The sequence below is a fragment of the Epinephelus lanceolatus genome, chromosome 9, assembly GCF_041903045.1.
Source record: "Epinephelus lanceolatus isolate andai-2023 chromosome 9, ASM4190304v1, whole genome shotgun sequence".
NCBI classification, from domain to species: domain Eukaryota; kingdom Metazoa; phylum Chordata; class Actinopteri; order Perciformes; family Serranidae; genus Epinephelus; species Epinephelus lanceolatus.
In genome coordinates, this window is record NC_135742.1 from 10,468,237 (window position 1) to 10,490,165 (window position 21,929).

At 41.5% G+C, this 21,929-nt stretch overlaps 1 protein-coding gene across 2 annotated transcripts in view; it reads left to right on the forward strand.

The window, feature by feature from the left end:
* Nucleotides 1-20,184, forward strand: part of nos1 (nitric oxide synthase 1 (neuronal)) — a 61,071-nt gene extending 40,887 nt beyond the window's left edge. For both annotated transcript variants that reach the window (XM_078170546.1, XM_033620149.2), the window contains 12 exons: nucleotides 154-328; nucleotides 1,398-1,536; nucleotides 3,148-3,226; nucleotides 3,432-3,625; nucleotides 5,449-5,618; nucleotides 8,339-8,549; nucleotides 9,554-9,641; nucleotides 12,219-12,340; nucleotides 12,625-12,773; nucleotides 14,427-14,621; nucleotides 16,407-16,525; nucleotides 19,910-20,184. In XM_078170546.1, the coding sequence (XP_078026672.1) occupies nucleotides 154-328; nucleotides 1,398-1,536; nucleotides 3,148-3,226; nucleotides 3,432-3,625; nucleotides 5,449-5,618; nucleotides 8,339-8,549; nucleotides 9,554-9,641; nucleotides 12,219-12,340; nucleotides 12,625-12,773; nucleotides 14,427-14,621; nucleotides 16,407-16,525; nucleotides 19,910-19,925 (1,657 nt within the window). In that variant the 3' untranslated portion in view covers nucleotides 19,926-20,184. The remainder of the gene's footprint in view (nucleotides 1-153; nucleotides 329-1,397; nucleotides 1,537-3,147; nucleotides 3,227-3,431; nucleotides 3,626-5,448; nucleotides 5,619-8,338; nucleotides 8,550-9,553; nucleotides 9,642-12,218; nucleotides 12,341-12,624; nucleotides 12,774-14,426; nucleotides 14,622-16,406; nucleotides 16,526-19,909) is intronic.
* Nucleotides 20,185-21,929: the final 1,745 nt, after the last annotated feature.

A 21,929-nucleotide genomic window follows, 5' to 3' on the forward strand; every position in this document is an offset into this window, starting at 1 on the left:
GTTTTCCGAGAGGGAAGAAAGGGCAAGCTTCTAACGTGGGCTCGGTTGCTGTGCTTTGAGAATGTCTTATGTTTGTGTTTTGCTTTTTTAACACTACCTGCCTCTCTATCTCTGTCTCTGTCCTCATATGTGTGTGTTTCTGCCTCTGTTTAGGTTCTCAGTGTTTGGCCTTGGCTCCAGGGCCTACCCACACTTCTGCGCCTTTGCCCACGCTGTGGACACGCTGTTTGAAGAGCTGGGGGGGGAGCGCATCCTACGCATGGGGGAAGGAGATGAGCTGTGTGGCCAGGAGGAGTCATTCAGAACCTGGGCCAAGAAGGTTTTTAAGGTCTGTTTCTTGGGCTGAGGCCCTTTGGGCCTGCTTTAGTTCATTTTGTCAATCAAAATGATGTGTGTGGTGGGAACAACACACACAGTTTTAATTCATAATTGGCATGTGGATTACTTTTTAAGGCATGGTTTTGATATTAATATGGTCCCCTTGTTTCTGTGCAACAACAGCATACATTAAATCAGACAGCCCACTCACCCCTTTAAAACCGTAGTGGAGAAAGTATTCAGCTCATTTACTTAATTAAAAGTGGCAGTTTTTAGCAAGTTTAAGTCCTGTATTATTAAACTAAATTGGATAAAAAGTACAATTATTCCCTCAGAGGGGAGGATAAACTAACATAAAAGGAACAGTATGTAAGATTTAGGGGGGGCATCTAGTGGTGAGGATTGCACATTGCAACCAGCTGAAACTTCTACCAGTTAGAATTCCTTCAGCGTTCATTGTTCAGAAGGTTTACCGGGAGCCGAATTATCCATAGAGATCTCTTCCTCTCCAAAATGTGCAGACCCGGTGATATAAACCAGTTAAAACACTAAATAAAGCAGTTTCACAAAAAAAGTGTTTTTTCCAACACTCTCGTGGTGTGGCTGCTAACTATGGTGGCCGATCCAAAAATGGGAACAGCCCAATCTAGAGCCAGTGTTTCGTTTGTCCGTTCTGGACTACTGCAGAAACACGGTGGTGCAATGTGGTGGACTCTATGGACAAGGACCTGTTCCCTATGTAGATATAAATGTCTGATTCTTGTTTTTCGGTGATTATACAATAAAGAAAACATACTACTTATATTTGTGCCAGTAGATCCCCCGAATCCTACACACTGGATCTTTCGGTGCAGTACTTGAGTAAATGTACTTAGTAGCTTTCCATCAAAATTACTCTGACAGTCAGGGTAGCACATTTAAGGTGTCTGGCTACACATGACCTTGAGCAGGTGGAGGCAGAGCTGCTTAGAGTGCATGAGATCATTTCCCAAATTCTTTATTATTCTTGTGCGAGTGTTGAGGGGCGCTTTGAATAATGTTTGTGTTCTCTCCCCATGGTTGTGTTGTTACACGTCAAGGCTGCATGTGACGTGTTCTGTGTTGGCGATGATGTGAACATCGAGAAGGCCAACGACTCTTTGATCAGCAACGACCGCAGCTGGAAGAAGAGCAAGTTCCGCCTCACGTACACAGCCGAGGCCCCGGCCCTCACAGAAGGTAAATAATAATAACCCTGCGGTCTTGATGTTAAAGGTAAAAATAAGCGCTAATGAGCACTGCAGCAAAAAGTGACCATGATGTATCTGTGGAGAGGTGGTAAGGTTATAGATCTATCAAATCACCGGATGCAGTTTGTAGTACAGTTGAACTATACTGCATTATACAGACAGGTGTTTCTGTTATTCAGCCTCCCATCATTGATATACATGGGGTGGACAATATAATAGACAGTGTTGCACACTTTCACACTTCACAAGAACTAGCTCAAAGTTTAATTCACAAAATCTTGTGATCTTCATTTATTCACAGATATGTCACAGAAATGGTCAGATGCTTCAACTCAGTGTGTCGTTTTATATTGGTTGCCGATGTGGTTGATATTCTGACTTGCTTTTTTTAGACCTAGTGGGTACAGTTTGCATGAAAACGTGAGATTTGTTTTTCACTGGAATCTGCAATGATTTTTTTAGTAAAAGTCCTTCAAATATTAATATGAACTGGCTTCAGCAGCAGCTGCATTGTCTAAAGTGCCATTAGCGCTGGCTATGCCAACATTGTACTGTAAATCCTCAGGTGCTGTAAAACAAGCGTTGTTAATCATCTCGAGAGTGAGCAGCGCTCATGTTCTAGTCGATAAGTTTCAAACTTACGCCTTCAGTTCACCTTTCACCAACAGTATGAGCACTAGGGTTGCCCCCAACTAAGAATTTTCCTTCTCGACCAATAGTCGTCATTTAGGGCCTGCAGTCGCCCGCATGTTTACGATATTAATTTAATTATCAAATGATATATTTTGGTGGTTTGAGTTGAAGGTGTGAGAAAGAATAGTATCAGTAACATTGTTAACACTGTGCTACATTACAGAGAAATACAAAACCGTACTAATGAACCTTCATTAATATAGGCCTATATTTTATCTACAAGTGCACGTCACACACTGAGCGAGCCGCCTGTTAATGACACTGTGGGCTAATGGGCATGTAGCTACTATGTTTCAGATGATACGTCATGTTTGTAGTCGACCAATGAAGATGAGTTTACATATCACCTTGGGTTCGTCCTTCACCTTCTCAAAATGATCCCACACTTTGGATTTCCCGATTTGCCCGACATGTTATTAACTAGCCTGTGGAATAACCGCAGGTACCAGCCCTGGAAATTAACCTGACTCCTGTCTGACTGCTGAGCGTGGACACTTCCTGTGTCTGTCCTTTCAAATTAAATTCCCACATGGTCCAGTCATACAGGTTTATTTATTTTGACAAGGCACAGCTCCTAATAGAGTTTTGTGCTTTTTTGTTTGTTTGTTTGTTTGTTTTTCTGAGACTAAGCGACCAATGAAATCTTGCCTACTAATGACCTTTCTGGTTGACTAACATTTGGCCGATTATTAGGGGACAGCCCTAATGATTGCATTCAATGAACATGTTCTTTTAGCGTGTTCATTCACTATACTGATAATACAAACACCTGTAAGAAATCAAGTAAATAATTTTTTATCAAAATGTTGAACTGTGCCTTAATAAAAGCAGATCATATGCATAGATAAACAGATTTTTTTAGACCAGTCTCTCAAGAAAACGAATCTCTGCTCCTGTCTGCCAACAGCATTGTACAGTATTCACAAGAAGAGGGTTTACGGAGCAAAGATGCTAGAGTCTCAAAACTTGCAAAGTCCCAAATCCAAGTAAGTATACGCTGACACATTAAACAGGAAAATCATTAGTCACACATTTGTCTGTTTTGATAAACTTGTCAGATAATGTTCAGTTGATTTACTGCACTCCTCTGGTATCCACCGCCTTCATTCACTTTACTGTGGTGAGTGAACTAAATGGAACAGACTGAAAGTGGTGCAGCGTTATTCCCTAAATCTCTGATCTCTTTTACAGTCGCTCCACCATATTTGTGCGGCTCCACACAAACAACCACGACAGGCTGAGCTATCATCCCGGCGACCATCTGGGCATCTTCCCTGGCAACCATGAGGACCTGGTGACAGCTCTCATAGATAAACTGGAGGATGCTCCACCTGTCAATCAGATAGTGAAAGTGGAGTTCCTGGAGGAGAGGAACACTGCCCTAGGTGGGTGATGCTATTAGCAACGTCATGCTACTTTACGAATGTGGTAGGCGTGCAACAGGGAGGGTTGGAGTTTGGAGTCTGGGCAGGATGTCAAAATGAAAGCATGAATAAGAAACAGTCTCTCTTCCCTCAACATGAAGTCACACTTTAGACAGGTATCTGTGCCCAGAAATGTTTCAGTGAAGCTGCATATTGGCAAACAGTTGTGGCGACACTGGGTAACATAAGTGTGATTTTCACTGTGACTGTGGAGCAACGTAATCCTCAACAACAATAATATATCGTATCGTCTAAAATTGCTGCATTAACAGGTACTGAATTCTTCATAACACAGTATAACATGGGTTTGACCATAGATGATACATGTAATTACACATGAACAAATCATACAGTGTGTCAGAGCATTTACTAACTGTTCAAACACACATATACAGATAATAAGCAAGCGAGTTTAACGATGTTCAAAAATGTGTCCAAAACTATGTAGACATATCATCGGATAGGACTGGGTATCGTTTAAAAAATGATGATGCTAGTAGAAATACCAGTACCCTTATGCGGGATTTATACTTCTGCATTAAATTGACGCCATACCTACGGCGTAAGCTCTGCGTCGACATAGAGCCTACACTGTAGCCTGACATGTTTAGTATATGGCAGTTGTTTTGTCAATGAACCTTATGAGTTAATGTCCGCTAGCCGCTAGGCTAATTTATACAATGTAAAATGCCAATAACGTTAGCATGTTGTATTTGTGGGGAAAATGTGTCCAGCAAAAGACAATTGTTTTGTCTGTGAATGCTGCGAGTTATTGTGAAGCTAAATTTGTGTACTTGTGTTTGAAATTGTCATTATTAAGTCATATTTAATGTGTGTTTAATGTGTGTTTTGGGTGTGTTTCAAACCAACTAAACGTTACAGCACTTCACAGAAATTTCGCTGCCGACTAGTGTTTTGGAGGTGTAACTGCAGAGTGATACAGACACACCACAGCACAAGTATAAATGCTCATAATGGCGTTGCCCATGTGCATTGGCTACAGTGTAGGCTCTGCATAGAGCTGACACACAAGTATAGGTCATAAACTCCGCCCCCTCCATGTGAGCGGATGGTACATGGGCCAAACTATAAAGATAAAAGTACATGTCAGATGTTTTTGCACCATGTGAACTACTGTTGTCTCTGCAACAAATGCAAAGCCTGCAAACATAGAGCAGCCCCGTCAGCCATACTCAAGGTTGTTTAAGTGTACATTTCAATAAAGAATCATCATTCAACGATAAAATGACAACAATGGCCAGCATGGTACAGAGCAGTACATAATCTCTGTCAGACATGAGGAGGCACAAATCCAACATCTAAAAATGTGTGGACATTCCCATACCATATGCAAAAATGTGCCAGAAACGTCCAGAGGGTGCAGCATGAAATTTGAGGATTGGCTTTCTTCAGAACTATTTTGCGAGATGTTCAGTGAGTTCTTAAAATAAATTATAATGTATTATCTGATGATTTGGGTTTCTTGAAGTAGTTGATATATTGGACCAGACTGTCCAATTTAATACCTGTGTTAATAAATGATAAATGTTTTTCCATGTGTTGTTAATTGGCATCGGTTTAAGAGTTACCAGCATGGAGTTTAATTTGGAGACCAGACCTCGAGTGCCCACACCTGCGTATATTAACTATGTAATAGACCCACGGGATCATAAGCACATAAAGCAGATTGGATCTGCAAAAAACACTCCCTTTCATTTGATTCACTGTTAATGTAAAAATGTTAAATGTAAAATAATGAATCAGTGCCTTTGTGTTTTCTGCAGGTGTTATCAGTAACTGGACAAATGAGACTCGTATCCCTCCCTGCACCATCTACCAGGCCTTCCAGTACTTCCTGGACATCACCACCCCACCGAGTCCTGTGCTGCTGCAGCAGTTTGCTGCTCTGGCAACCAATGAAAAACAGAAAAAGAAACTAGAGATCCTAAGTAAGGTAAATTCACTTAGCGTTCGGTGTTACCCATAACACTGACCTTTAGAATTATTGAGCTGCTGCTGCACTCAGTGCTTAGCTCGGTTCGTGACCAGACACATAAGGGATTTGCCATGTACTATACTGTACGTGCATAGGCTATCCAAAAATACGCCCTCTGCTTTTCTATTTTACAGCCAAATATGTACACTTTGTATTAGAACACTTTTTGAGGCACACTTCTATAAAAAGTCGCATGTGTTTAAGGCACAACAATAACCAACACATTCATCATGTTTGCCCTCAAAATATGGGAGATATGTCTGAAAGCCGATTTGATGCACTTTGCACTGACGGAAATATGTACATACAGCAGGGGTGAGCTGGCGCCAAATTAAAGCCGCTGATCGTTCTAACCTGGAGCCATTCCCCCTTGCAGTGCCTCCCACAATTCACTCTCCATTTTTGTCATGTGTGGAAAAGGCTGGCTGAGGCCAAGCAGTGACTCATGCTCATACATCGAATCATTGTCACCAAAGCAAAAGGAAAAGATGGAAGGCTTCTGAATTCAGGAGGAGAAACAGTACAGTAGAATCAGCACTGCAGATCATTTTTATTTTTAAATGCCCTAAATATCAAGCTGATTCCAGGACTAAAGCAGGAGTTTCTCCAAGTATCTTTTCTTCTCATATAAAGCATTAGAGGAAAGTTAAGCTGTCATGTTTGTTTTATTATTGTGCTCTGTTTTGCATTAAAGAAGGAACTGATGAAAAGGACAGAGTACAGATTCAACATTGCAGCAGTTAACATGTGATTATGTTTAGGTTATTGTTAGAAAAAGATCATGTTTTGGCTTGAGATACTCAATATTGGTGGCACAACCAGGGCTGGAAATGCCGCCAATGTCTTGGCAAAGAATAGTCCATTTTGGTGGCATAGTTGCCACTGCAAATACCACTGATGTATCTGGCTAGAAAAAAAGCTTGGTTTTGGTGGCACAATTGCAGCTGAAAATGCCACCAATGTCTTGCTAAAAAGCCCTGTTTTGGTAGCCCAGTCCAATCTGGAAATGCTGCAGGTGTTTCAGTAAAAAACAGCCAGTATTGGTCGCCACTGCAAATACCACTAATGTCGCAAAAAGAAATGGTTTTGGTTGCCCAATTGTTGCTGGAAATACAGCCAATCTCTTGCTCAAAAAAAAAAAAAAGAAAAAAAAAATAGTGTTGGTGGCGCAATTGTAGCTGGAAATGCCACCAACGTCTTGCTAAAAAGCCCTGTTTTGGTAGCCCAGTCCCCTCTGGAAATGCTGCAGATGTTTTGCTCAAAAACACCCAGTTTTGATGGTACAATCAGGGCTGAAAATACCGCTAATTTCTCAGTGAAAAACAGATGATGTGGTGGCACCATTGCCACTCCAAATACCATTGATGTCTTGCTAAAATAAACAGTTTTGGTCACCCAATTGTTGCTGAAAATATGGCCAATGTCTTGCCAAATCAAACTTGGTGTTGGTGGCACAGTTGCCACTGGAAATCCCGGAGATGTCTTGCTAAAAAACACCCCATTTTGGTGGCACAATTGCAGCTGGAAATTCCACCAATGTCTTGCTAAAAAGCCTCATTTTGGTAGCCCAATCCCCTCTGGAAATGCTTTGCTAGCAAAGACCCATTTTTGGCGGTACCATCAGGGCTGAAAATGCTGCCAGTGTCTTGGTAATGTCTTGGTAGTTTTATTGTGGCCCAATTGTCCGTTGAAATACTGCCTTCTTGGAAATACCACCAACGTCTTGCTGAAAAGCCCCGTTTTTGGTAGCCCAGTCACCTCTGGAAATGCTGCAGATGTCTTGCTAAAAAATACCCCATTTTGGTGGCACACTTGCTCCTAGAAACTTCACCCAATGTCATGCGGAAAACAGGCAATTTTTTTGGCACAATTGCCGCTAGAAATGCAGTGGTCTGCAGATTGGCAACCATCTTGCTTATGTGTCAAAGTCAGCCCATACACTTGTTATCAGACCTATGTCACTTTTGAAACACTGTTGAACACGTATGAACACATATGACATGTACAAAAGTAACGCATCTATTGTTTGCAGAAACGTACAATGCCAGCATCTTCTTCTGCTGACTGGGCTGCTTAAATAAACAAACTATACCAGCCCCCAAATCCCACAACCCCATCTGCGTATCAAGGTTGAAAAACCCAAGCCAGAATGTACTAGTGCTGTCAGAATTTTGCTAATTGTGCATACAGGGCTTCATACAGTGCTTCAGGCTCAGAATGGGACCACACAAGGCTTCTTAATAGGCGCTGTGTCGCTCATTAGCAGCTTGAGAACAAAGGAAATGTTGGGGACATATCAAAGGCTTTCAGCCTAGTGGCAGTGCTCTGAATTCATCACATCCAAATGTCAGTGATGACACACAAAAACAGTTGGGCAGTGAATTGTGAATGGCTTTGCTTGTGGCTGCCTCCCGCTCTCAAGTCATAAATGTTTACAGATCTAAAAGAGGAAACCACCCCCCACTTTATTTTTGTCATCACGGCAGCTACTTTGTTTGCTTAAAGGTATACTCTGCAGGGTTTTCCACTGATGACCAACTAGGAGGGTGTGACAGAGTATATTTATCTGCAGAGACCCAACAATTTAACTACTTCTCAAAACATAAAATACATCTTACAAAGATCCACCTGTATTTATATCCCACCCTGTCTTTCTCCGTGACATCGTGACATCGCAGGGCTTGCAGGAGTACGAGGAGTGGAAGTGGTACAACAATCCGACACTGGTGGAGGTGCTGGAGGAATTCCCCTCCATCCAGATGCCCTCCACTCTGCTGCTCACCCAGCTGCCCCTGCTGCAGCCTCGCTACTACTCCATCAGCTCCTCTCCAGACATGCACCCAGGAGAGATCCACCTCACTGTCGCTGTGGTCTCTTACCGCGCCAGAGGTAAGAACCTACTACTCATCTGGGGCTCTTTTTTAGCATTAGCTAATGCTTCACCGAGGATTTTAAAGCTGTGTGGGTGTAGTTGCAGGTGGTATTTTCTGCAGACTGGGAGGATGAACTTTAATGCTCCTTTGAGGCTTTTGAGAGTTTGAAATTGGTCTCTCTTTTCCCTGGCATTTCATATGGCCAATTTCTTGACATTTCAATAAAAAAAATACACTTAATCATACCCTGCAGTTTCTAGTAAACTGTATTTAGCAGCAAGTTACTGCTCGAAAAAGTGCATATTCTGTACATATATATATATATATATATATATATATATATATATATTGCTTCAGTTTAGTTTATGCTACAGATAAAAGGCACTGTGCTGTGGCTCCTTCAAGGTTGCTGCAAAGACTCGAAAAGTCAAATGACTCAGCCTCTCTGAGAACCCTCTGATGGCTGAAAGAAAATTGATTGGAAGTTATCTTGGAAAGCCAGTCTGCTTCACAGGGGCAACCAGACCACGACTGTAATTACAAAAAAACTTAGATTTAGAAACACCTCGGGAAGATTCTATATCTGCAAACAGATTCTATTTAGAGATATGAACACTAACACAAATAAGATAAAACACTGTGGGTATACCCTAAAACACCTAAGCTACTCAGGTTTCAGTTAGTGTTAGTGCATAGTATATCACAAAGCTCTTATAGCTTCAGCTTTGCAATTAGCATCTATACTCCCAGCCTGTCAAGTAGTCAGCAAACATTCCCAGATGCTAACGCTGCTATTTTCTTTCGCACGTGTAATGTGTACTTGTGCAAACATATTACTATGATTGTAAAGGCAACGGTTGAATTACTGTAATTTCCCTTTAGAGAGGGAGAGAAAGAGGGAGAGAACAGGCCTTGGAAAACGTGTTAGGGACGCTCTTCTCCTGTTTGTGCACTTAAAGAGAGTGGGAGATGAAGAGAAAAAAGGTAAAGTGCTTGCCTTGTAATAATCCTCCCTTTCAGATGGATCGGGGCCTGTCCACCACGGAGTGTGTTCATCGTGGCTCAACAGGATAGAGAAGGGGGAGATGGTGCCGTGCTTCGTCCGAAGGTAAAAATCACAATGTCTTCTCGAAGAAGAACTTTGTTGAATATCAGTATTGTGGCATGTTTAAAGAAAAGTTTGATATAATGGGGAAATCAACTAATCTGCATTCTTGCTGAAGATGGATACCACTCTCATGTCCACATGTTACATATGAAGCTACCACCAGCAGCTGGCTAATTTAGTGTAGCCCAAAAAATGGAAACGGGGACACAGCTTGTCTGGCTCCAAAAAATCCTCCTACCAGCACATCTGTGTAAAAATGACAATTTTTATCAGGGGTTATGTGCTGGATTATTTTTTGGTCAGGACCAGTAACTTCCCAAAGTCTGGTTGCCAACTATTGAATAGCCCAGCACATAACCCCCTGTAAAACAGCGATTTGTCGTTTTTACACTAAACATATGATTAATAAGCTTCAGAGGCGGCAGTTTTTTGTTGTTGTTGTTGTTGTTGTTTTTTTCTGTTCCACAGAGCCAGGGCAGCTGTTTTCAGTGAGTTAATTAGCCATCAAGTGGTGGTAGCATCATACTTAGCATAGAGACATGAGAGTGGGGATGTCAAGATTCTTCAGATCAATCATATGATTCAGTTCTATCTTGATTTGTAAAGATCAACAGATCATTTTATGCCCTGACAGCTGTCATTTACATTTTTGCATTATCTTGAAAAAGAAAAATGTATCAAGTGTGATGTAACCTCCATATTTATTCAACATGTAGCTCACTAAGGTCATATGGTCACATTTGATCATTTATTTTAAATGTAATAACAATAACTTAGGCAGCACGGTGCTGCAGTGGCTAGCACTGTCGCTTAAAGGAAGATTTCGGTTAATTTCAACCTGTCTCCTATCATCCTAAATGTGTTTCAAGTGACTAGTTACATAAAAATAATAGTTAGCATGTTAGCCGTTAGCCTAGATACAGCCGGGGCACATAGTAGCATCAGACCTGTTAAAACGTAAGTGAACGGGCAACCTTCAAGTGCAAAGTTAGTCCACTAAACAAGCTTTTTTTCCACAAAGACCGCCTCATATCGTTAGGATAAATGTCAGAGAACATATAGAAAACGACATGTAAACGTGTTGTCTTACCTTACCGGTGTGCGGCCATGTTTGTTTACCATTTAGTTCTGCTTTCCAAAGCGCGGCCGAAATATTGCGAGAACAAGCAGCGATCTCATACCGTGCCTGAAATCTCGCGAGCTCTAGATAAAGCCAGGCTGGATACTACTCCAGGTGGAGGTGTCTCGTCCTCGGTCACATCCAGACCTTGAAAATAAGGCTGCAACCGGTCCCATTCCTTGCAACAGAGGCATTCCTCTTCTGTGGGCACTGGGGCACAGCATTCACAGGTACACCACCAATCTCCAGAGCTACGCAGCCTTGCAGCAGCCATTCCTCCTCTCTCGTCCTCTACCTGTTGCGCCTCTCTCTCTCCCCTCCTCCGTTCTTCAATTTCACGAAGCTCTTCGTCAGTGTATTCTGGCTCAAATAAATAAGAGCGGCCATCAAACTCTGCAAAATCAAATTCCTCCTCCACAAAGTCGAAGTCTGGCAAAAAGTCAGCCATTATTCTATAAATCTTTCTTAAAATAAATGAATGAACTTTTCAGGCTACTGTCCGGTTCTGCCTTCCAGCTGTTGCTGCTTGTTCTCGCGATATTTCGGCCACACTTTGGAAAGCAGAGCTAAATGGTAAACAAACATGGCAGCAAACCGGTAAGGTAAGACAACACGTTTACATGTCGTTTTCTATATGTTCTCTGACATTTATCCTAACGATATGAGGCGGTCTTTGTGGAAAAAAAGCTTGTTTAGTGGACTAACTTTGCACTTGAAGGTTGCCCGTTCACTTACGTTTTAACAGGTCTGATGCTACTATGTGCCCCGGCTGTATCTAGGCTAACGGCTAACATGCTAACTATTATTTTTATGTCACTAGTCACTTGAAACAAATTTAGGAAGATAGGAGACAGGTTGAAATAAACCGAAATTTCCCTTTAATAGCAAGAGGGTCCCTGGTTCGAACCCAAGATGGGTTCCCAAAGTCCAAAGACATGCAGGTTAATTGGTGACTCTAAATTGTCCATAGGTGTGAATGTGAGTGTGAATGGTTGTCTGTCTCTATGTGTCAGCCCTGTGATAGGCTGACAATAACTGATGGGTTGGCCAATGTGTTCCCCGTGTCCACACAGACTATTTACCACTGTTCAAACATGATTGGTCTCGGACTACAAACAGACAACAGAACGCTTCTAATACCCAAATCTTGTCCTGTAGCCCTGCAGATTATGCGTACATATACAGATATCTGTTTATAACGATTACCGTAATGGTGACTTCAGCAAAGCAGGAAAATTTTCAGGTTCTATTACTTTTTTTCCGTCATTTCTGACTGACAGTGGCCATGATGTCTGAAAAAATGCAGCAAATGCACACATCTCATCCAAATCTTGGCAAGAAAGCAAATAACCGAATTTCCCATAATATCAAACTATTCCTGTAAGTGAGTTTCAAATGCTTTGTGGTCACGTTTGGGACATTTCACCTAATTTATTTATTCTTGTCTGTTACTCTAGTGCACCATCATTCCAACTTCCCAAAGACAACCAAGTACCTTGTATCCTGGTTGGTCCAGGAACAGGTATCGCCCCATTCAGAAGCTTCTGGCAACAGAGACTGTATGACCTTGAACACAACGGTTGGTTTCTTTCTCGTTCCTTTGGGATGTATTTATTACAAGAGGCTTTACAGTGGATTTTCACTGCACATGCACCTGCAGACAGAATCTTCGATTTCATGTCTGATTATAAGAATATCCAGGACAAGCTGCTAAATTTACTGTTCGTGTTAAGATGCTGTCATATTCACCTCTGGGTAATAATGGAATTCAGATTAAATCCCTGTCAGAGATTTAGATAAGACACAAAACAGCAGAATTTCAGCCTTCAGAGCAACAAAGTAACCTTCCTTGTCACCTTTTAGGAATTGAGTCGTACCCCATGATCCTGGTGTTTGGTTGTCGGCAGTCTGAGATGGACCACATCTACAAAGAGGAGACCATCCAGGCCAAGAACAAAGAAGCGTTCAAGGAGCTCTACACGGCCTATTCCAGAGAACCCGGCAAACCAAAGGTACAAGTGCTAAACCGTCCTGTGCTGTGGATGAGTCAGCTTGTCACAAATCTTTTTTGCACTGCTGAGTGGGTTTGAAACATAATCACAGAGTAGCAAAACAGCAGAATAAAAACTGCTGTGGTTATATTCTGGGGTAAGCTCACTCCAGCTGACATCATCTGTTTCCAAGTGACGATTTTTATGCCTCTACGCCAGCGACTGCTATTCCCAGAGGCAATATGTTTTCGGATTATCCGTCTGTCCCATTCTTGTGAATGTGATATCTCAAGAACACCTTGAGGAAATTTCTTCAAATTTGGCAGAAAACGCCTACTTGGACTTAATGATGAACTGATTACATTTTGGTGCTCATGGGTCAAAGGCCAAGGTCACCACATCGGTTTCCATCTTGTGAATGCCATATCTCAAGACCTTGAGGTCATTTCCTCAGATTTGGCACAAACGTCCACTTGAACTCAACAATGAACTGTTTAGAATTGGGTGGTCAAAAGTCACTGTAACCTGATCTCAAGAAGGCTGTGAGGGAAATTCCTCAAATATGGCACAAACATCCACTGGGACTCAAGAATAAACTGATTAGAATGTGATGGTTGAAGGTCAAGGTCACTGTGACCTCACAAAACATGTTTATGGCCAACTCAAGAATTCATGCACAGTATGACAAACTTTCACACAATTGTCTAATATAATATAATGATGAAGCAATGACATTAGCCATTCTGCAATGCCAGGGATTAGCACACCCAGGGCCCTGCCCCTGCCTGCTGCCCAGCACACAATGCACCAGACCCTGAATCCTGTCCCTGTGGGTGGTGGGCCCACAGGGTGACACTCCATGTTATCTATTCAGCCTGAGCCCAGCCAGACCCCATGGCCCAAGGTCCGGCCACCAGACACTCACTGGTGAGCCCCATCGCGTTGAAAGGGGTCAGTTGATGTGGTTCGGGCATCTGATCAGGATGCTTCCTGGGCGCCTCCTATTAGAGGTGTTCCAGGCACATCCCGCTGGTAGGAGGCCCCGGGGCAGACCCAGAACACACTGGAGGGATTAGATCTCTCCTGTGGCCTGGGAACGCCTTGGGGTCCCCCAGGAGGAGCTGGAAATTGTTGCCAGGGAGAGGGAAGTCTGGGATGCTTTGCTTGGCCTGCTGCCCCATTGACCTGGCCCCGGATAAGCGGATGAAAATGGATGGATGGATGGATGGATGGATGGCAATGACATTATATATCCAAAAAGTCAAAGGTCAACTTCACTGTGGCATCATAATGTTCTTTTCTGGCCATTGTTCAATGACGTATCTCAGGAACAGAAGAGGAGACATTTGGTATTACTAAATGGGTGTCTGCTAAAATGAATAGCGTTTGGGTTTTTTGCTGTCCTCGAAGTCCTCTTTATACTCAGATAATGAAGATCATTGCTACAAGGATAGACAGCAAATGAAGCAGACACGTACAAATAAAATATAGAAAGAAATTTCCATACATATCCATCAGGTTTTCAGCTTGCAGTTTTCAAATTCTACTTCATTTTCTTTTATTCCTTACCTGTCAGAGGTTTCCTGACTGTTTTTCACATTGTTTCCTTTCCTACTTTTCTCAGACTTGACTTTTTCATGCACACTCATCATTCCTCCTCTGCCGCTCTGTCAGAAATATGTACAGGATGTACTGCGCGAGCAGCTGTCAGAGACGGTGTACCAGTGCCTGAAGGAGGAGGGAGGACACATCTACGTGTGTGGGGATGTTACAATGGCTGGAGATGTTCTCAAGACTGTCCAGCAAATCATCAAGCAGCAGGCCAACATGACCCTGGAGGACGCTGGCTTCTTCATCAGCAAGCTGCGGGTGAGGGAGAGGGAAACAGTGCAGCTCACTGTGCAACATCGTGACTGTGACGTTCACTTTTAAAACCCACTGAACAGCTTGGAGTGATAGTAGTGTCAGGGAAGAGAGCGTTACGATTTTGAAACCTAGATGAGCTGTGAAAATTGTGAACATGAAGTGCTCTCCACCATCGCAGAGGTGCCCTTGGGCAATGCAATCAACATCCAGTTGAACAGGCGAGGTTCTATAGGGCAGCTTCTTTGCATGAATGTATGTAACCGAGTGCTAAGCATGACGCTGAAAAACAGAGGGCGTGTTGAGTCAGAACTTTCTGTGAAATTGAAGGTTAAAAACACCCCCACTGGCTTGTTTTCATTTGTGAACTCAAGGGTAAAAAGGCTATAAATAGAAGAGTGACACATGTCACCAAGCCCACGATTAGCTCACTTACCTGTGCGGAATACAGATGAACTAAGGAGCTGTTTTTCAGTACTGTTCAATGAATTGGTCAAATGCAATGACTGCAGGCATGTAAACACAGCCAGCATGCCTCTGTTCATCTATAGATGTTTAATCAGTTAATAAGTGTCATTATTCTATAGTGGTATAGTTAGAGTAGATGAGCAAAATGTAAAATATACAAACCAAAAGATAAACTCCAAAGATAAAAAGTTTTTATCCTTTTTAGCATGTCCATATGATGTTTTTAATGCTACGAGACAGATTCAGACAACCAGGGTTTCATACATAACATCTAAGAAACCAATCATGTCAACTTGCAAGCCAGGTGGAAGCACACCAAACTTGGAAGCCAATTTGACATTGCGGCATAACCCTGTAACTACAGCTTACAGGTCTTTCACATGATGCCATGGGGCCCAGAATGACCTAGGACTCATAGCCTTACATTAGGAAAAAGTCGTTATCACTATCAAGATTTGATCCATTCAGTCCGATAACATTTCAAAAGTCTAGAGCTGCACACATAAATCATTTTATCCCCGTTCAAGTTGGCACTGGGTTTAACTGGATGATAGCGACTCAGCAGGTCTGTAATCTCTAGTACGCCTGCTCTAGGGGCCCAATGATGCAGAAGACCTATGTAATTTTACACCTAATTAGTTGCACTTTTTTGGCTTGGTGCACAAAGCCAACTTTTGTAGGAACGTTCGTAGAAATGAACGGGGCCCCACCTCCAATGCTGTATCATCTTCTCTTTATACATCCATGGTGTAGCTATGTATTGGTATGTTGCAAGCTATGTTTCACTATTTCCAAAACGATGGCAGCGATGTGTTTATATAATTACATTATAATAATAATAATAATAATGTGACAATGTGAATAAACTGTAACATCGTGGATTCACAACCACTAATGCTGTGTCAGCCAGTGCCTATGACAAGCTAACAAGCTAACAAACCACATAAATAAAAGATGGTAACTACACTTATCATTCTGACACACCAACTAGTTACCAATTTTGGTGCACAACTCCTTGTCTCAGTCTATGTCTGACTGAGGCTCAAACATGTATGACTGAATCTCTCCAATGTTTCCTCTAGCTAATGCTAGCCATCTTGATGTGCACTGCTATTTCACTGATCAACTTAGTGGGTGGGGCAAAGGCTAGATCCAGAATTTCTCAATGAGAGAGAAAGAGGAGATCTGCTTCCAGCCCCTTTTCAGAGTGTCATTACATATTTAAAACAGTGACTGGAGCAGGACTTTTCACCATATACAAAACAACATCCATCTCTTATTTTCGTTCCCTTCTCTCTACTTTCACCTTCCCATTGTATCCAGGATGAGAACCGCTACCATGAGGACATCTTTGGTGTCACCCTGCGCACCTATGAGGTCACCAACCGGCTTCGTTCAGAGTCCATTGCCTACATTGAGGAGAGCAAAAAGGACTCGGATGAGTAAGTGGTTTGTGTCTTTAAATTTTCTGCATATTCCATAGAAGGTCTTTGCCTAATGGCAGACTGAGGTTCTAAAAGCACAATCCCTTTTATATGAAGCAGATTTGTGCCTAGTTATTTTCATGGCAGCATTATTAGATTAAGAGATATCTTGCGCGTTAACAATATGGCTTTTGCATGGCACAAAGGCCAACCACAGTAAATTTCATACCAACCTGCCCAGCAGATTTTGACATTTCTTGCAGACAAACATATTTTGCGTGATGGTGTTGAAGGTCAGGAAACCAGAAACAGCTTTCTGTTAAACTTCCTCCATTAGTTCTTGAAACACTGACATGAAATGTTAGTCGAGAGATACATTTTATAGGATGGTGGTGTTAAACAGAATCCACAGAGCCACCAGCATTAATAGGAATCATCCTCTTGGAACCATTCAAAGAGCACTTCATCGAGTTAATGTTGCACTCCTACGACATTGTCAAACTCACGATGGAGACTTAGAAATTAAGTATCAGAAACAATGCAGCAGAGCCAGCAGAGCCAGAGTGACATCTTTTTTATTCCATGCATCTTCCTTGTCAAAAATTGCTGCATCATTACCCACAATGTAACTTGAACGCTGACAGTTCAGTGGGAGATCTGCGTCTGTTAGGCCCTCCAGATGTTTCCAACTCATTGTTACATCTGGCTCGCTTTTTTTTTTTTTTTTCATTTTCCTCCAGTCCTTTGTTTCGGAGCAGTTGTGTAAATTTGTTGGACGGCTGCAAAATCAGAGCTTGAAGATTAACTCTTTATTTCACATTTAGCATTTAGCCTTAACATTTACCTAGGGCTGGGCGATATGAAGGAAATTAAGTGTCACTTTATTTTTGACCAAATACCTCAATATCAATATTACAGCAATATTCGGTTGACTGTTGGTGCTTTCACAGAATATTTTCACAATGAGATTTTTGATAATCATCATTAACTTAGTTAGCAGGGATGGGCGGGGTTTAAGTCACAAGTGGGCATGGTTTAAATCTGAAATGGGTGAGGCCCTGAGTTAATATTTTAAACCTGATCAGAACAATCTCAGAATTGAGCTTTGGATCATTTTTTATCACAGGAACAAGAGATTAACACCTCGTTTCCACTTACGAATGTGACCGATGTCCGTAGATCCATAAATATATGGATGATGCCTCTAGTGTCCAACACAAGGAAGTGCATTTCGTTATGGGTGGTTAGAAACCTGATAGAAACTGCTTGTAGCCATTGGGGGAGACGCTAATTTTGTAAATTGTTTAGCCATCCAGTAGTTTGGAATCTAACTGTATATTATGTATAACCATATTTTAATAGAATAACATTACTCAGATTCACAATGTGTTAAGTCTAGATAAACAAGCGAGTTAGCAGCCTGTTAGCCAAGCTAGCACACTGTCATACAGTCTCGAAATCCACTGCAAAAGTTCAATTGGTTTAACATACTCAAGGCAAATTCCAGACTGAAATATTACAGAGGGGAGGAGTCCATTCGTTCCCATAGGAATGACTTACAGTTGCCTCGTCTCCGTACACATACGAAACGAGATGTAAAAGAGCTACCCGAATGAGAATTTTCCATCATCATGAGTACAGATATAGACACGTTACTTGGATTATATTGTACTCATAAAAATTACATTATCTGCCAGGTACTCATTTCATCCGGGTACTTGGCTCATTCCTAGTGGATATAATGACTAAGTGGGTAAAGGTGAACAATAGAATAAATAGAAGAGTCTGGTTAGTTCAGGAAATTACATCGTTTTACTAAAATGCAGCTTTTAAAACCAGTAAAAGACACCACTTATATTATAATATCCAAAATCTAATACAATATCTAGTTCCATATCCTGATATCAATATACTGATATATTGCCCACTGCTGCTACTTCTCATTATCATAGACAATATAACATTGATTATCAGGCACAGTCTGCTTTGTCACCACCATTTTAGTTCATTTTTAGAAACCCTTGTACTTATCGTACTCCTATTGTTACTCTATTAGGCACTGGTTTTGCTTTAGCTCCTAGAAATCACTTCCTGTCTTGTATATTTGTATATTTTGCCAGATATTTAAAACTGTATTATTTTTAAAACTGGGCCCATGAACCCTGACCCCGGGAACCCAGTGGCTGTTGCTGGTTGTGAACATTAAAATGTTGTTACCATAATCTGGAGCATTCTCTTGCACAATAAATAAAGTTCTATTGAATTGAATTGAATACGTTTAACTGTGTAACATTAATATTTTGGTTAAAGATGTCTTTGTTCTCTGGTCCAGTTCTTTTGTGGGCTTCAAATTTTGATTTTATTTATTTAAATAGGATTATCTGTCTTTGTAACAATAGTTTTAAGATTTCAGATGTGAATAAAGTCCCTTGCTGAGTATTCAAACAGCAGCCCGGCCAGTCGCTGCCTGTTAATTAGAGTTTGAGACCTCAGGCATAGAACCTTTCAAGTAGCTATACTTGCCTTTAGCTAATTTTGTAAGCCATTTAGGTAACCTGCTGACAGAGTCATGGATCACATTTCTGTTTGAAAAAAAAATTGAACCTCATTCACCAAATGAAACCAAAAAATAAAACACATTCATTTATCCTTCCCTTCATTCATACATTATTGTAGACCCTCCTTCGTGCATTGACTGCAAGTCTATTTTCCTCTGATTCCAGGAGGTATGGTAATGTCTAGTGTGTGCACGCAATACATAAAACCAGGATCATTCACTTGACTTGTCTGCAACGCCACTGAACTGCGTGGGATGCTTGTGATCTATGATGTGTTTTCTTATTTATTCATCTTCTTTGCACTCAGATTTGCCAGCTGGTTAGCTCATATTTTAGAAAGAAGTATTTTGGCACAGCCCCGTTTAGATTTATCTCAGCCAGTGAGATTACAATTGTATAAGTAGTCCAACTCTAATCTGCAACCTGTAGTTGTTGGCGACGCCGATGTGTTATCACCCCTTGTTTCAGATGAAAACACAGCCCGTAACCATGGAAACCTGCGGAGAAGGGCCTTTAAACTAACAGGATTAGAGTGAAAGCGAGTGGGTCTGTTCCATATCTGTTTTTGTTTCCGTCGTCATTTGTGCACATTCAAGATTAGACACTTCATATACCCTTGCCATGAGAGCCAAACAAGGGCCCTACATATTCACTATGGCTCATTAAGCACCAACATAATGCATCACAGACGATGGCTCCTGTGTGGATTGTCACTTGAATTTCACATTTAGCCATCAAAGCCGCTGTTCGCTGGATGAGTAATGACTGTAACATCTCTATTTCCATGTCTCTGTTGCTCTCTCTGTCTGTCTTTCTGTCTGTCCTGCTGTCCTCCCTCTCCCAGGGTTTTCTGCTCGTAGGTCTGTGAATCGGGGGCTTTCTGACAACAACCAGTCTGGAGGACACAGCAACGCTGGTTAAAAAAATACTGTGCCAATTTTTGTACTGTAAAAAAAAGAGATGGGTTTCTTTCTTCTTTTTTTTTATACCACTTTAATGTTTCTGTTGGGCTCTGCAATTTTGTCTGTAGCAAGTTGGAAATGTTCTGTTCTCTGAGAATCTGTTTTGCTCGTTGATGATACTTCCAAAAATTATAAATTGATCATTTTTGATTCATAATGTGTGCACCTAGTGTAATGACCTGCCTCATTGTGAATGCATGACCAAGACAAGAATATACTCAAGAAATATAATATACTCTGTGTTGTTGTTACAGTTAAAAGGCTTTTATTGAGGTTTTATATTTATGAGGAAACGTGTGGCATTGATAACAAACTCACAGACACTTCTGAAGTATGAATTAAGTCGACTTTATGTTTCAGGAAAGATTCAGGGCTGGTTAAATCTACTTAGGCTGTTTTTTTGTTTTGTTTTTATCAAAGGCTGTAGTTTCAGGAGAAGTTCAAAAGGGCAGAGATAACTGAAAGATGTACAGGCATGCAGATAGAAAAACTGAGAGATGGATTTTATTTTTGTGAGCAAATTTGTCGTGTTGACAGGTCGCCCTGAATTATGAAAACAGCGATTCTGTCACAGCCTCAACTAACATATTATCTAGCTCTTCACTGGCAGTCCATCAAAATGCATCAGCCTCCGTGCCAGCTCTCTTTTTAGTGGCCTGTCCATTCTCTCCCTAACACCATAATGTTATGTGTCCCAGCTGGTGCTTGCACAACCCACAGCAGCTGCATAGGAATGTGCAGAGCAGCTGCTAAAAAAGCAGTCTGAACCAGTGCTTATTAAGATGAACTCTAATTAATGGAAAATAAAATATTCTGTAAACTTTTTCTTAGATTTTAAAATATCTAACTATTGATGTGTTGACTATGATAACAGAAAACTCATATGTTGAATCATATAATCATGGTGGAGGGACCTTGTTTTGAAAAATTATTTTTTTAACTGTGGATATTTATTAAAAGCTTTTATCAGTAGTTATAAATTAAAGGGATTCTTTTTTGGGGGGGGGGGGTTATGTTTAATCTCTGAAAAGAGAAAATTTTGATACCACTCTCATGTCTGTACGGTAAATATAAAGCTGCAGCCAGTTAGCAGGCATCCAGACTGAAAGAGCCCTGTGTTAAAACAATGCAAGAGGTTGCGTTGATGGGGGCGTGTTGTTTCATGTAGCGGTGAGACATGAAATACCATCCAGGATGTCCAGTTTGAGTAACAGAGCTGTGAATCTGAAGGAAATAAATGCAACGCTGCTAAATTTATAATACTATGAGATAGGGTTTAACGACTCTGGGAAGTTGTCATATGTTAGAATTTGTCAAGATGAAGTGTTGCATTCAAAGACTGCAAAAAAGAAGTGAACGTAGCCACTATGACGCCACACATTGGTTTGTGGGCTACTGTTCGGAAGTGTCATCTTAGTTTGTTGGAGCTAGAGGTGACCATATTTGGATGAGAGGGTGGGGCTGCGGAGGAGTGAGGAGTGGATTTGACTAAGAACCCGAGGAAACTCTGTACGCCCACCCAGTCCAGTAACCTGACTGCGCCTGGCTCCTGGCTACACCATGCAGAAGTCACTGAGTTACCATCTAGGGCTAGCTAGTTAGCTTGGTTAGCAAGGTGCATCTGTAATTCATGTTAACTGTGATGTATATATACTGTATATCACTTTTCTGGTCTCCAATCAAAGCGCTTTTACACTACATGTCACATTCACACACACTCACACACTGATGGAGCAGCCATTGAGAGCAATTTGGGGTTCAGTATCTCGCCCAAGGATACTTGACATGCAGACTGGAGGAGCTGGTGATCAAAACTGCCGATCTTCTGATTAGTGGACGACCCACTCTACCTTCTGAGTCATAGCTGCCCCAGCTGAACACCTAACAGCTGCTTAACCTGTT